The sequence below is a fragment of the Corapipo altera genome, unplaced genomic scaffold, assembly GCF_003945725.1.
Source record: "Corapipo altera isolate COAL_440 unplaced genomic scaffold, ASM394572v1 0, whole genome shotgun sequence".
Lineage (NCBI taxonomy): Eukaryota > Metazoa > Chordata > Aves > Passeriformes > Pipridae > Corapipo > Corapipo altera.
Genome location: NW_020884872.1, coordinates 30,033,558 through 30,048,965, shown reverse-complemented (window position 1 = coordinate 30,048,965; position 15,408 = coordinate 30,033,558). Strand labels below are relative to the sequence as shown.

The 15,408-nt window shown below is 43.5% G+C and overlaps 3 protein-coding genes across 5 annotated transcripts in view; 2 read left to right on the top strand and 1 right to left on the bottom strand.

The window, feature by feature from the left end:
• Nucleotides 1–5,801, top strand: part of NPAS2 (neuronal PAS domain protein 2) — a 104,138-nt gene extending 98,337 nt beyond the window's left edge. The window contains exons 19-22 of the mRNA XM_027641684.1: nucleotides 25–127; nucleotides 841–933; nucleotides 2,930–3,116; nucleotides 4,300–5,801. Coding sequence (XP_027497485.1) covers nucleotides 25–127; nucleotides 841–933; nucleotides 2,930–3,116; nucleotides 4,300–4,485 — 569 coding nt within the window. The 3' untranslated portion in view covers nucleotides 4,486–5,801. The remainder of the gene's footprint in view (nucleotides 1–24; nucleotides 128–840; nucleotides 934–2,929; nucleotides 3,117–4,299) is intronic.
• Nucleotides 5,802–7,901: 2,100 nt separating this feature from the next.
• On the top strand, nucleotides 7,902–13,163 carry RPL31 (ribosomal protein L31). Its single transcript, XM_027641697.1, has 5 exons — nucleotides 7,902–8,034; nucleotides 8,684–8,800; nucleotides 10,298–10,423; nucleotides 12,321–12,433; nucleotides 12,960–13,163. The coding sequence occupies exons 2-5, from the start codon at nucleotides 8,694–8,696 to the stop codon at nucleotides 12,989–12,991; spliced, it is 378 nt and encodes a 125-aa protein (XP_027497498.1). The 5' UTR covers nucleotides 7,902–8,034; nucleotides 8,684–8,693; the 3' UTR covers nucleotides 12,992–13,163.
• A 431-nt stretch (nucleotides 13,164–13,594) lies between these two features.
• The window catches only part of TBC1D8 (TBC1 domain family member 8), a 49,563-nt gene continuing 47,749 nt past the window's right edge, over nucleotides 13,595–15,408 (bottom strand). For all 3 annotated transcript variants that reach the window (XM_027641641.1, XM_027641651.1, XM_027641657.1), the window contains exon 20: nucleotides 13,595–14,567. In XM_027641641.1, the coding sequence (XP_027497442.1) occupies nucleotides 14,109–14,567 (459 nt within the window). In that variant the 3' untranslated portion in view covers nucleotides 13,595–14,108. The remainder of the gene's footprint in view (nucleotides 14,568–15,408) is intronic.

Here is a 15,408-nt window from a genome sequence, read left to right as displayed (position 1 = left end):
TTCAGTGCCGGGTTGTGTCGCGGGGCGCCCCTTTCGCCCCCGCCCCCGCCGGCGGCGGCCCCGCCGCGCCCCCTGGCGGCACCCCCGGCGCGCCCGCCCCCGGCTGCAACCACGACCAGCAGCTCAGGTACGGCCCGGCCGTGTGTGTGTCCGACCTGCCCCCGCCGCCTCGGGACCCCCTGCGCGGGCGGGGGAGGGTCCCCCTGGTACCCAGCTAGGCACTGAACCAAAACAGCGGCGCTCCGATACCCTGAAGGCGCAAAGACAAAGCCATCCCCACCAGCGGGAGCAAAAGTAATGTCGCTGCCCTGAAACCCCACGCTCGTGGGGAAATTATAAATGTGGGTTGTATTACTGTACTAATCAGATAATAAATTTAGAAATAGTTGATGTTTTAGTTTTGCTGAGTGAAAATAGCAGTAAAATCGCACATCAGATCTTGTAGCTGGAGTAATGCAGTGGTGAATTAAAACCCCCTGAGCATAGGTGTCTGATCCCTTAGCATTATGAAAAATGGAAATCTTGCTACTGGCTTTAAAGACCACAAGGTGAATTTAACCGAAGTTGTAAAATATTACTCAAGCAGCCAGATACTTGGCAGATAATAATAAAAAAACATGATTTCTCAGTCGTGTGCCAAGCACCCACATCACCCCAGAGGGCAAGCCTCAGCCCTCTCCTCCAAGGGCCCAGGATGTGCCTGCCACAGCTAGAAGCTGAGGTCAGACCTCCTAACACTCAGCCTAGTGCCATGCCTGTGAAAATGTCCTGTTTCTGTTTGCAAAATGTGTGGTACTTCTGTTCTAGCAATGTCATTCTTTCTTTTTTCCCATGCATCAGACTGTTACTCAGCCAGCCTATTCAGCCCATGATGCCTGGGTCCTGTAATGCAAGACACCCTTCAGACCTCAGCATGGCAGGATCCCAGGCTAAGTATGTGACTTGTCAAAGATAAAACATCAAAGTTGCTTTTGAGGGGAAATGGCCTTCTTTTGTAAGATGACAAAGTAGTTATAAATATCATGAATGTGTTACTGTGCCAAGCCTGCCTTCCAGTCTCAGGCTCAGCCTTACCCTGCCTGGTTACATCAGGAAGGATGACAGAGAGAAATACCATGTGCCAGTGGCATTTTAACAAGCCATGGCTGGGGAAAATTTTTGCCCCTCACATGCTGCTTGCTTCAGCACTGGAACTTCTGACCCATCACAATAAATGTGAGAGAGAAAGTCAGCACTGACCTGGTTGAAATGACTGGTGCCATGAAAACCCCTGCTCTAGGCACTGAGCCACTGGTGTTATGCCAGTGGAGCTGTGCCTGATCTACAGCAGCAGAACTGAAGAACCAACAGGCCCCTGCCCTCAGAAAAGGTGCTGAACAAACCACCTCAGTTGTTTGTCTCCTCAAAACTTAGAGGAAGGAAGCAGAACACCCGTCAGACTCTGACTTTTTTTTTTTAGCTGCATTTTGTCACTGTACTGTACTTAATTGGGAATTGCGAGAATAATAGGCAGCTCTTTGTACCTCATTACTTTAAAAGTAATTCTGTATGTTACCTCAGGAATGTAGGTATTCAGTACTTCTTTTTTTAAAACATTGATTATTGCTGTTTAAGATTGTCTTGAGTTATATTTGTCAAATTTAAATATTGTAAATCTGCTTTTATGCCTCTGAATAAAAGAGGCCTTATTTGCAAAGATGGATCTCCCAGTTCACATAGACTTCCTGACTCATGGGACTCTTCTATAGGAGCTCACATCCCAGTACAAGTACCCAGACTGTAGCATTTCTGACTAACCCCTAATGTTGAACAGCTGTTGAGTGAACACAAGCCACACTATGATCTCACCACCCATTACAGGATAAGCAGAATTAGGCTGGGTTGACAATAATTCCATTGTGGTTTTGCCCACAGCCTTCCACTAAAAAACACATATTAAAGCTTTGCTATGCAAAAACAGAATGGCAAGAGGAGACGACTATTTTGTTTCTGTCCCATCCCTCACTCCAGAGGGTTTCTGGAGGCTTCTTCTGTTCCTACAATGGGGCTCATGGTGATGGGAACTGCTGACCGTTCTTGGCAATATGTGTATGAGCAGCTTAAGAGGTAATCAACTCCAGCCATGTTTCTGCAGGAGATCACCACCCCACAGGCAGTCACAGGGGAGCACAGGCAGCAGGACAGGAGGTGCATTTACTTCTCTCTTGCTGCAGTTCAGAGCTCAGCATATTAAAACAGAATCAAAGGCCATTTGGTTTAATGAGCTTGGAATGTGAATGCTGTGGCTGAAGAGAAGACATACATAAACCAGAATCTTTAATGAACCTAAAAATGTGATCTGGATTTTGAGGTGAGATACATTCTTCCCTCCAAGCCCAGCTCATGCACACAGTAAGGAAAAACAGTGCTGCCAATGGCGCTGTCATTCATATTAGCAGGTCCCATGCATGAGAATCCTTTATTGGGAATTATTTGGGGTTTTTCAACCTGGAGAAGAGAAGGTCAGGGTAGACCTGACAGCAGCCTTCCAGTACCTAAAATGGGCTACAAGAGAGCTGGGGAGGAACTTTTTACGAGTGTACGTAGTGATAGGTCAAGAGGTAATGGGTTTAAACTGAGAGTTGATTTAGATCATATATTATGAAGAAATTCCTACTGTGAGCATGAGAGGCACTGGAAAAGGTTGCCCAGAGAGGCTGTGGATACCCTGTCCCTGGAAGTGTTCAAGGCTAGGTTGGATGGGGCTTTGAGCAACCTGGTCCGGTGGAAAGTGTCCCTGTCCATGGCGTGGGAGCTTCGCACTAGATGATCTATAGGTTTCCTTCCAACCCAAACCATTCTGTGATTCAATGAATTATTAAGACTAGGGACTGCCATCCCTATCCTAAGAGAACACCTTTGCTTCCAACAGTTTGTTCTTGATTGGTAGGTATTCTCAAACCCAACAAATGTTTCAAAGTTTGGAAGTGCAGACTTCCAGCAGCAGCTCTCCAATCATACTGATGGGACAAGCAGTGTTAAACCAAGGGTTCACCACTACACCTCCTTCTCAGCCATCTTCTCTGCCACCTATGCAACTCCAGCACCAACAGCATCAGCAACAACGCTACCTGCAGGTAGGACAATGAGGGTGATGTATAAAATGTACATGCAGAGTAATAAGGTGAATGGGCTGTGCAAACGAAGCTCCATGTGTCTACTGGAGTGTGATCCTGGCAGAAATGTCCATTTTAGAGATAGCAACATATATGAGACACTGATACAGTGTCATGTAGCAGTATAGCAAGGGAGCAGTGAGAACAGTCAGAATATTTAAAAGGAAATTACTAATTCTGTACATTGGAAGCATAATCAGATTATCCTGGATATATTTAATGTTTATTTCTAGCTGGAGAAAATTGCTGCCTTAGGATTTATTCTGTACTCTTTATTCAGTATAAAATTTGCTTATTTTACAAGTCAAAAGATGATTTTTAATTACTAGCATCAACATAAAATGAGATCTGGATCAGATATCTTGATCCCTTCAGTAAATTAACATATTTTCTCAGCTCCACAAGGCAAAGAAGATAAAGTGGAGCCATTGCCTGGAAGAACCAGGTGATTTGAAGATGTAAAAATATTTATTTTTTTGACCCAATTCAACACATACTACAGTAGAGGGGAAGGGGGGAAAGGAGGTGTCTGTTTGTTAGCTCAACAGGCGCTGAACTGAGTCTATAAAACCTGGTCATGTATCCACTGGCATCACTGAAAGAGTATCACCAACCTCAAATGATTAAGCTCTTGTTATTGAAATTAAATCCTTATCATAGCTGAGAATTAATGAAAAAAAGTTTGACAGATACTGTTTCCAGTAAAAGCATCTGCAAAATACACATTGACTTTACCACTGCAAGGTCACACCCTACTGTAAACTCACAAAAAGGAAGGGCTAGAAGGGACAGCATGAAGCACATTGGGATCCCTGTTTCATTTTTGTTTCATTTCTGTCATCCATCTGTGTCGTTTCTGACATGTTTGCCCACCCTACTCCTAAACAGGCTTTTCAGAATAACCTGCAAATCTCAGGCAGTGCAATCTTAAGAGAAAACCTTTCTCAGTGCCTAATTGGAATGTTGTTTGTTGCAATCTGTGTCCATTCCTTCTAGCATTAGTTAAGCTAACCTCATGCCAAACAGCTCCAGAAATTAAAGCCAACACCCTAGTAGTATTTTTAAGCATCCTGTACATTGAGGATGAAGATCTTTAAACATGGGAAAGAATCGAACACCACAATAAATTTTGTTTTATCTGTAGGTGCAAACACCAAGTTCTTTGCACAATGAACAACCCGATTCTTTGCTCCTGCCATCTTACTCACCACAGCAAGGAAATATGGGGTATCATCAGACACAGCAGCAGCAGCAGCAACAGCAACAACTAACATCAAGAAGAAGGAATAGCTTATCAGAATCATCAAATTTACCACAGCCACTGCGATAGAGTCCCACCAGCACAATCAATGCACGATTAGCTTTAACCAATGGGCACATGGGGCAGAAGAGAATGACTTTGTACTTACTGTTCTGGCTTTTGCACAAGCATTTCTTTCAAAGCTCTATGACAGAAGTACGCCACAGAGTGCAGACTGCAACCGACAGCGCATTTACAGCACGCTGGATTCAGTTTGCGCTATCTCGTGAGCACAGTATGTACTGACAGAGCAAAACAAAGAGGAACACTACCCTGTGCAGCCTCTATCACCAGTGAGTGCACGGGAGAAGGCGTTCAATCTCAGCATGTCGTTCCGAAAGCTATCTGGCAATTCCAAAAGACTGTTGGCAGACTCATGAGGTATTTGGCCTTCACTGTTTCAGTTCTTCTTTTGTGTATGAAAAGCACTGCGTCAAAGGTCTATTGAGGAGAGAACAAGAGATTATTTTTATTATGATTATTGTTATTATTTTGCACAACTGCACAGAGGACAAAACCTAGGCACTTTCTGTAAAGAGAAGTTTGTTTCTTCATTCTTGTGGCCAAACTAGCACATCCAATGGAGGAGAAAGCCCAGCCATTGGTGAAGATGGTCTACAGCTCATAACCCTTGATTTAGAATCTGAAAAGTATTATGCAGCTTACCCTAACTTCATTATGAAACAACCAACCAAAAAAACAAACCCACAACCCACTCTGGACTGTTTCCTACATGAATTGTGATTGCAAAAGAGAACTCAAATTGTAAGCACAATCATGCAACTCTCCAGTAGTACAACGTGAATCCTTCTTCAACCTAACTTGCCCACTCCAAGTCTCTGAGAAATATGCACTGTGTTTTGGCCCAGTGACTCGGGATGCTGCAGACTATTACATATCTCTTTCATTGTAACATTTAGGATTAAATTTTCCTTTGGAGGAAAAAAAAAAAGAAATGCACTTTTCGCTTTTTTTGTATGTTTTCCGTTGATATGTTTCTAAGAAAGATTTTATGTAATTATTAAATAAAAAGTAGTGTATTGTACAGCTGTTGTAATAATGACCTATTTCTATATAAAATAAAATTATATGGAATTATGTGGAAATTATTTTGTATATGAAATATCAACTCATTTCACAAGTATAAAGATTGTGCTTGTGCTTTTTTGTGAGTGGGTATTTTGTAATAAACTAATTAATTAGAAATGTTTTTGTGAAGGGAACTGCTGTTTCATGCTATATACAACACAAACTATTATTTTTTTTCCATTTAATGATGGACAGTTGTCTTTATTTGTAGAATAAAATAAAATAGCCAAAAGGCTTTATTGCAGAACTTGCACACATTTTCCTGTGACTGTTCAACTATGTGATTCACTTTAGACTTTTTATCTTAGCCATAGCCTTGCATGGTGTTTGGCACATGGTTAGCAAAAACAAGTATTATCCTATGGGATTTTTGTCATGGCATAGACTCTGAGAATGATAGCTCAGGAAGTTATATTAGCTGCTAGCGAAGACAGTTCATTTTAAGTTCATTTTAAAACTTTAAAGACCTCAGGCAGCTCTGTACTTCCAACCAAACAGTTTTATATTAGGACAAAATGGATGGTTTAAAGAACAGTTTGACCCAGCACACACAAGGGCTTTGAATCATGTCCAGCTTTAGTGTTTTAAGATATTGCTGTCCTGAGTTTTGTGACGCATCTCTTCTGGAATGCTCACGCTGTAGACAGTCTGGTTTCCACTTTAGCATCCTTGTGCAGACTCTTTTTAATGTTAAATTCAAATTGACTACAGGATGGAGCAGATAGGGTACAGGTCTGCTTTCCCTCTGCTGACTCTGCTGCAGGAGCAGCAGCCTCCAACACAGACTGAGGTGGATAACTGAGCATAGTAATGTCTTCATTCGCCACAGCAGGACTGAAAGGGGATGGCCCTCAGGGCAGCTTGCAGCCACTGGAGCCAGCATTAGCTTCAAGAGAGTGCAGTCATGCCCTTCCCACCCTTCAGTACCAGGGATCACATCACCGGAGACCAGCGTGTTCTGGTTTCTGTGCCACAGAGGAACAATGGAGGTAATTGGACTGGCAGCTGGAAATAGTGAAAGAAAACTTTTCAAGAAATGAAAAAGTTAATTTGCCCTGAGTTCTGAAAAAGTTAAAAATCTCCTGAAGAAAACCCACTGGCAAAACGACCTTGTTGCTTTGACAGCAAAACTGGGTGGTAGCACTGATCAGTGCATATGTATTTCAGTCCATACAACTCTGCTGGTTTATTTCACTGAAAGAAGATAAGGGAATCAAGTCTAGTCTCTAGGAAGTGTTTAGCTAATAGATCTGGTCTGTAAGAAAGTGTTTTTACTGCCATCTTTAGGTACCTGTGTGAGTTAGCCGACTCATCTCTTTAAATTCTTGTGTTCAGTGAAGCAAGAGTGACCCCACCAGATGAAGATTAGAAAGCTAAATCCGGAGGTTTCACTTAATGTCTGAAGGAACCTCCCTCTTTCCATAAACTGTAGACAAACCTAAGTGAAGCCCAGTTGGCTAAGTTGGAGGCTAACTTTATAAATTCCAGCCACTCCTGTAAGGCCTTATCCTGGGAAAGGGGAGGAGATATCTCTAAGTTCAGGCAGGAAGAGGTAACAAAGGAACATGAGTACCTCGTAAGAAAAACATGTGGAAGCAGCAGTTGATGGATCTCAACCACTGTGACAGAAGTCCCAGAAAGGGAAAATTCCTTTGTTTTACTCTCAGAGATAATACACCCACATCTCTTTCTCCCAACTGCCAGTGGCATGTCCAAACCATGCTCAGCCTTGGAGCACTTATCTTTATCTTTTCTAAAACTAGCAGCGCTGTAAGCTGTTAACAGAGAAAAGCTGCAAATAGTGTTGGGTTGCCTTCTTTTAGGTTGGCTTCTTACACTGTTTGGAAGGATACAAAGTGGTTGCAAGAGCAGATTTATGTCAAGACCCAGTTTTTTATGCTCTGTCTCATTTCTTCCCTGTACACACATTCTGGTTTGGGATTACTGTACTTGTTCCCTGTTGCACACACAAGGCAATGCTAGTTCTCTTCACAGAGCTGGGCTGTTGTTCTAGTTCATTACAGCCGAGATCTAGCTTGTTCCAATATAATCCCTCAGTTTGGGCCGGTTTTCCGGGCAGGTGGCCAGGCGGGGTGCTTACAGCAGGCCACTGCCCCATGCCGGGATGCCTCGCTTCTGTCTCGGGAACAGGAGCTACAGGTCTGAAAGGGGAAAAACGTTTGTTAGAAGCACAACTGCGCCAAGCTGAGCCCACCACGCAGCTCACATGAGAGAGGCTAAAGAGGGCGCGGGCACCAAACACCGCCGGTACCGGCACACAGACTGAACATCCCCGCTACGGACACACACAGACACTGACCCCACCGAACACCCCCAGCACCGGCACAGGCAGCCTCGACCCCCTCAGACCAGCCCCGCCCCGCTGAGCCGCTCCCGGCGCCGGCGCAGTCTGTTCCCACCCTCGTCCCGGAAGGGCTCCTGTTTCCCGGAGTGCCTCGCGCGCTCCTTTCCGGCCTGTGCCCGGGCAGGGTGAGTGTTGGTGGGGGCCCGTCCCGCCGAATCCGCCTCCATCCTCCCCGCAGACCCCGCGGCGCGGGGGGTCCCCGGCCCGTCTCGGCTCGGGGGGCGGCCCGGCGCGAGGGGCACCGGCTGGGAGCTCCCGGCGGGCCCCCGTTCGGCGGGAATGGGGCCCATCTCCTGCCCTCCCCCCCCGTATCTCAGGCCCGGGGAGGCCTGCGGGACAGATGGGAGGTGGATACGGCCCGTGCTGTCAGTCCCTGGAAGGAGCCGCTTAGGCATCGTCATGTTCATCCCGGGCCGGGCTGAGCTGCCCTGCCGGGTCGCCTTGAGGAAGGAGGGGTTTGGACACGCAGAATCAGGACGGGGCCATCGCAGGAGCGCTTGGGGCTGGCCGGGAGCCCGCTCCTCATGTGAGGTGGTCATAGTATCGGGTGTGCTTCCTGCGCCTCTCAGGCAGACAGAAGTAAAGCACTTGTGATACTGGAAAGCTGCTGCGTGTAGCCTGCGACTGGTGCGACCCGGGGGTTAATTAGGTTTAGGTTTAAAGTTCCGAATGTGGGAGTTGTGTGGTTTGTAAGGGTCTGGGGAGGACGGGAGGGAAGGGGACGGGAAAAGTCCCGAGGGAAGTTGGTTTGACGCGTGTACGGATGTTTTTCAGCGTTGCTCAGATGGCTCCTGCAAAGAAAGGCGGCGAGAAGAAAAAGGGGCGCTCTGCCATCAACGAGGTGGTAACGAGGGAATACACCATCAACATTCACAAGCGGATCCATGGCGTGTAAGTTGTTATCCCTTATGTTAAGTGGGATAGGTTTTAAAGGGCAGAGGAGGACTGTCCTTATTGCATGCTGTTTGCGGTCTCTTGTGCCTCGGTTGTGTCCCGAGGAAGGAGCTCTGTGCCTGTGCAGCGCCACACTTTGTATGTGGCTGTCTTTGCTGGTGAGTGTTCCAGGACTTGAATTTGAAGTTAGATCTGTTTACTTCTGTGCACAGGTTGTCATTCTTTTCCAGGCAAATGTTTAAAGTTTAGCCCACTGATTAAGTTTTAGAAATTATATATTGCTGTAGTCACATTATTGTCTTTGTGCTTGTCGTGAAGTCATGTGAGGTGTAAATTCGGGTATGATTTGAGTTAAAAGGGTATTTGTTGTGTGTAGATGGAATTTTACCTGGTAAAATGCTGAACCTCGTAAAACCGTGTAGTAGTGAAGTATTTGAGAGGAGACTGCATCACCCTTGCATTCTGTGTATGGCTGCAGTCATGTAGAAGACACAAGCTGAATCAAAATGATTGGGGAAATGGCTGAAGTTAACTTGGAGAGAAATGAGGCAGTGAAATATTGTAAAACCATGGGTGAGAAGGGGAGGCAGTGGTATTCTTTAATTGGCAGTAGGATGTTCTGGCCTTGCCTGTTGATTAGCAGTTCAGTCTGTTTTAAGGCAGATTATCCTGCTATCCACTTTTCTTTTTGTGTTATCCACTTTTTGTGCATGGTATGTGCTAGGGCTGCAGTGCTTTTTGTTTAATGCTTGTCTCAATTGTAATCATGCACCCACTTCCCATTTCTAACACTAAATATCAACAGCGATGTGCAAATAATACTAAATATAACCCACTGTGGGACCTCAGGCACTACTGATACAGCTCCATGTCACAGTGTGAGTATAACATATATGGCTAAACACACACAGTGCAGCTCTAGCTTGTGTTGTGAATGCCCAGTCCTGCAGGATCTATCCATAATGGGCATGAGACAAGCTATACTGGTAAAAAACCCCAGTTCTGATGGTGGTACTGGTGCCATCCTGCTAGCATGAGAGAAAGTAAGTACTGTGTAGGAGAAGCTGTTATTCAGAATAATGTCAGTTTTATTCTTCAGCAGTTTATTTTAATACTGTTACAGTTCTGTCAAGTTTGTGTTACTATTGTTGCATTGCTTTTCTCATAGGCCTTCTATTCAGTGTCTGAAACCTCTGATCTCTCCAGTAATGTGATCTTCCAACACACTGACATAACTGAAGGCTTAAGATTCAGGAGTTATTGGGGTTGCATAGTTTTACTGAAATTATTCTCCCTAAGTATATGAGGTTTCTGTTAGGCACAAGGTTAGTAGCTGCCTACCAGGGTAAAAATGTAGTCATGCTGTGATGCAGCTGTTTGTCTGCTGTTGAACACAATTCTTTAGGTTGTATGTTTAGAGAACACCAGCGAATGCTGCAGCATGCAACATTGAGTGCTGACAGTGTCCTGAAATGGCTCTTGTGTTTGTCCTAGGGGCTTCAAGAAACGGGCACCACGCGCTCTCAAGGAGATCCGTAAGTTTGCGATGAAAGAGATGGGTACTCCCGACGTCCGCATTGACACCAGATTGAACAAAGCAGTCTGGGCTAAAGGAATAAGGTGGGTTTCTGCAGCTTTCCTTACTGGGTGTGGAAGGACTTGGAGGGGTAGAAACATTTGTATGCTTCTTGCAGTGTTTGCATTTTCTATGCAGATGTGTTTTTTCTTACAGCATACGTGCCAAGGTAATCTTTCTGTCAACTCTGTATTCTGGTCAGTTCTCCCAGCATATTTGTAGCGAAGCTTTGGCAAACTCTGGGACTGAAAGAGCTTCCTTCTACCTCTAATAAGAATAAAGTGAAGAAAAAAAGGAATGTGGGTTTAGGGGTGGAGGGTGGGGGAAGAGAAAGGATTGGGGTATTGTAATACTGAAGTACCCTGACCCCTATCACAGCAGACACTTTTTATGGCCTTTTAGTGATACCTTTAGTCCCAAGATAGGTGCCTGGGATTTGTGTAGTATGTCTGAACAGGATTAGATTTTGAAGCCTGCTGAAATGATAAATGCTATGTGAGGTGGTAAGTAGGTGTGTTTTAAATAGGGCATTAATCTTTTCTTCAAAGGACAAACGGTAAGTAGTTTGAGGGTCAAAAACTACAGCTTCCATTAAATCACTGCTACAGAGGCAGCTGATTTGGCATTTGACATGTGTAAAGATGGTCCAAAAGAACTGCTTTGAGGAGTGGAACTTCTTAAACCATAATAAAAGGTTAATTGGGATTGATGTTTTGAGTGATGCACTGGATACACACAGTTTTAAACTGTGTCTTTTGTGAGTTGGATTCCTGAGTCATATTTACAGTAGTTTACCTGGTATTGTGTGGCCAACCCTTCCTTCAAAAGCAGAGTGGGACTAAGTTATTGGGTCTTGTGGACAGGGGTTTTCTGTCTTTCCTGTTAAACTTTACAGTTCATACCAATGAAGAAGTAAGTAGCAGTGGAAGCAGGAAACAGCATAACTTCAGAGTAGTGAGGCTACTAACCAAGACTTCCTTATATTAACTGGTAGCAGTGTGGTCTGTGGAGCAAGAAGTCACCATATCTGTCTTTCCAGTTTGAGCTTGCAGTTTTTACTGGTTAGAATACATAATGTAGGCAAAGTAAAATATCATCCTCTGGAAGGATCAGGAGTGGCTAAAATCACCCATGTCAGCTCCTATGATAGTGAGTGACTTACATAGAGTATGAAAAATGCTTTTGACTTGTATCAGGAAGGGAGCAAAGCAAAGCAAGTTCCTGTGTCTTGATTACTGTGTACTGCTACACTGTGACTTCCCTGTTACAAACAAAGTCATCTGTGTAATTTAGTTGTGATTCCAGGGGCTTAGTGAGGAAGCAGCGTTGATCAGTTGTGTGCCTCCAAGTAAGATCTTTGTTCAGATTAGACGCTCACTAGAATTTCCACATGACTTCTGGCATACAGATTGGGCAGTACTTTTAACTCTGGACAGGGGCCTTGGGCTTTCACAGCAGATTGGTGGGTTTTTCCTCACCATTTTCTATTGTAGTAAGAAATGCTTGTTAGTAACAGCTGCTTGCTGATCATGTTCATGGTGTTCATGTTCACATTCATGATGATCATATTCACTTCATGATCACCTTTGCAGCTGATGATGAAGTGACAATTTCCTGGATCAGTAGTGGACAGATGATGCACTTCTGACTTAATGCACCTACTGGATTATGGATTCATCTTATTCAAGGCTCACTTCAATCTTACTTCCTCACTTTATTAAAACTAAACAAAAAAACCCCCTAAAAATCTCTTCTAAGGCAAAAAGTACAATCTCTTAAAGGTATAGGATTTTTCTCTTACTATGAGGGTGCATGTCTTTGCACAAATAGGCAGAGCTTAAGAATTTGGGGGGGAGTAATTATGGAACAAAGAACTTTTCAATGAATTCACAGGTTTCAGGACATAGTTTACTAAAAATTAATCTGCCATCTTCATTTTAGGAATGTTCCTTACCGTATCCGTGTACGTTTGTCCAGAAAGCGCAATGAGGATGAAGATTCACCAAACAAACTGTACACACTGGTTACCTATGTACCAGTGACAACATTCAAAGGTGAGGAAGGTTCCATGCCATCTCTCACGCCATGTTTCTCTGCACAAGTAGCAAAGCAGGACAGCTCCTCCTGCAGTACAAAATTCAGATGAAAAGCATGCTGAAGGGCCAAAATGCTTGCTTAAACTATATCTGCTGTAGAAACCAGGGCTGCTAGCTTCCCTGATCTGCATTAAAATGAATACAGAATTTTGTGAAATAGTCCTGTAAATTTTGAAAGATCAAGAAACACTGGCCATAGTTGTTAGGGTAGTTTTAAGGTTTGTTTTCCCATATAAAGCCCATCCTCTGATGTCAAAAGCTCAGGCAGGTTGAGCCCTTTCTGCTTGTCATCTGAGAAAAATCAATTCTGCATATAAAAAAAGCCAACTTCATGTTGTATCATACTTGCCTATATAGTTTGCTCTTCCAGAAGTAGATAAACTAACTAGCTTTGAAACAGCTTCACATTTTCTTGTGAAGACTTCCATATACTTTAAGGGAACTGTCTTAGTAACAGATGGTGATACAATTTCTTGTTTTGCAGGTCTACAGACAGTCAATGTGGATGAAAATTAATCTGATTTTCATTACAAATAAAAGGATAAAAAGAAAGTTTATTCCTAAGTTGTTGTTTTTATTGTCCAGTCTCTTCAAGCTCTCAGCTGTGAAACATTGAGTTGAACAGGTACCAACATCTTAAAGTATCTTGTTTTCTTTAGTCTTGTACATAATGGTGCAATTTGCTTAATTAAAGATACTGTAGACTTCTGTTACATGTGAATGGAATAAGGAGAAGATGTTAATGTTCTTTGTGGATGGCAAAGTCCCAGTGCTTTTGTTCTGTTCCTGGGGCAGTAAAGAGACACTACACAGGTATTTTAAGTTAAGGCCAAGTTTGTTGAAAAAACACAAAACAAGGAAAACCCAACCAAAACTGATGGTTTATATATTTCATACATGTAATCTCTTGTGGATGACATAAGTTCCCTGTATTTAGTCCCCTGTTGGCCTCGTAGGCAGACTCAGTAGGCTTCTCCCAAAGCAGCTCTGTATGCTACATGGAAACAGCTTTCTGACTAGTGAAGTAACTGTGATCATGCTAGCTCAGGGAATCTGTGTAATGAAGTAAGGATTAAAAGTACTTACCTTCCATAAATCAGTAAATACTGTCAATGCCAGTCTTGTACAAAAAGGGTTTATTGAAAAGTGCATGTTTTTACAGACAAACATCAGAAAGCACAGTCCATGTACATTTAACATTTGAGCAAGACATACAAATTGGAATACAATCAAATATATTAAAATAGTTTCAATTACCAGCATTGAAACAGGTTTCAGTATTAGTGCAAAAAAAGGCAACCCAAACTGCAGACAGCAGATGAGAAGTGTTTTCCCCTGTTTTAAAAAAAAAAAAAAAAAAAAAGACAACTGGAGCCAGCCTCTGGTCTCCCAGCGCGGAAGAGGGCTTCAGTGTCTTCACACTGTAGACAGATGTTTCCTTTTACATTCAAAACAAGAACATAATAAATCAATGGCACAAAACAAACCTACACACCCTTTAGCTTTTAAAGCTCTTAAACTGAAAACCACAGACCAACAAATTAATTATCAGAAGTCCACTGCTAACTGAAAGCCTTGTACAGTATGTGCTTTGGCATAATTTCAGTGCATTTCAATTTTTACATGTTTGCTGCTACTGCATGTTTGGTTTTGTATGTTCACTCCGTGGTGAGCAGCTCACTCCATTTGTTTTGAGACTATATTGATTTAGCTTTGCATTCTCAAGTTTTGGTTTCAGTTCTAAGGGTTTTTCAAAGAAGTTAACTAATGATTGTTCAGTCAGGAGGGATGCTAAAATATGTTCAAAAGAGACAGTCCAGTCCCCTTCAGTCACAGGAGAAGGTTGAGAGTCTTTGTGAGGGGTCTTCACAGTGTCAGTAAAAACAGCATCCTGGTCTGAAGCAGAGGCCTCGGGCTGTAAGTCCTCAGTGAACTCATCTGATCCACTCCCCAGGCTGATGCTTCTTTGTCCTACTTCTCCAATCTGAAGTAACAGTGTGGTCACAGTGGCAATGGCTTGATACAAATCATTCTCCTCTGGATCTTCATGAAACATGCTGTACAATGTTTTGCAGAACTGAATGAACTCTCTCTGTAAAGGATGAAAAACCAACATCAAAGTACTGAACAGCCATGTTATGGGATCAGTGCAGAAGTACGAGGGCACGGTACTGCAGAGGCAGGCAGAATGCTGTGTACATTTATATGCTCATTTATAGCTTCTGCCTGCTTTAAAAAAATGCTAGTGAAGGGATTTCAACCCCCACTGGTGCTAGGAATCCTCGTGCTGAAATCAAAGAGGGAACAGAGCAGTGAAGTATTTTGATGCCTTGATGAAGGAGATCTGGACCTGCCAGGTGGTCAGAGGGCAAGTGAGATATAAGGCAAGGGATAGTCCCTTACTGGTGGCTGTTAACACAGAATGAGTTATAACCAAAGTCATCCACAGGCCTGCAAGCCACCTCCCTTCTGTTTCTCTCCCATCTTTCCCCAGATCTTTTTCTTCTGCCAGTAAAATTCAGACATCTTCCCAGCCTCTTTCCCTCCCTCACTTGCCCATCACAGGTGATTATCAGACTAGAGAGGATGTTTCCATATCCTCAGTGTGATGCCTTTAGGAGAGCTCATGTGTCCCTGCTGAGCTGACAGGTGAGATACATGCCACCCATTTAAAACTTTATGTACCAGTTTGTTTTACTAATATGGGACCCTTTTCCCTCCAGTAGATTTCCTTATGCCAGCAACTTAATAAAAAGCTACTGGCATTAGGGAGGAGATAGTAAGATGACAACAGCCTTCAGCTGTTTTACTTCATGCAGTTTTAGTCAGTGTTTGGCTATGACAGGGCAAGTCCCAGTTGGTGGTGGACTAAGTCACTGGTTTGGTGCAGAGGAGGTATGGGAAGACAGAACAGCAATATGCATTCTCGGGAA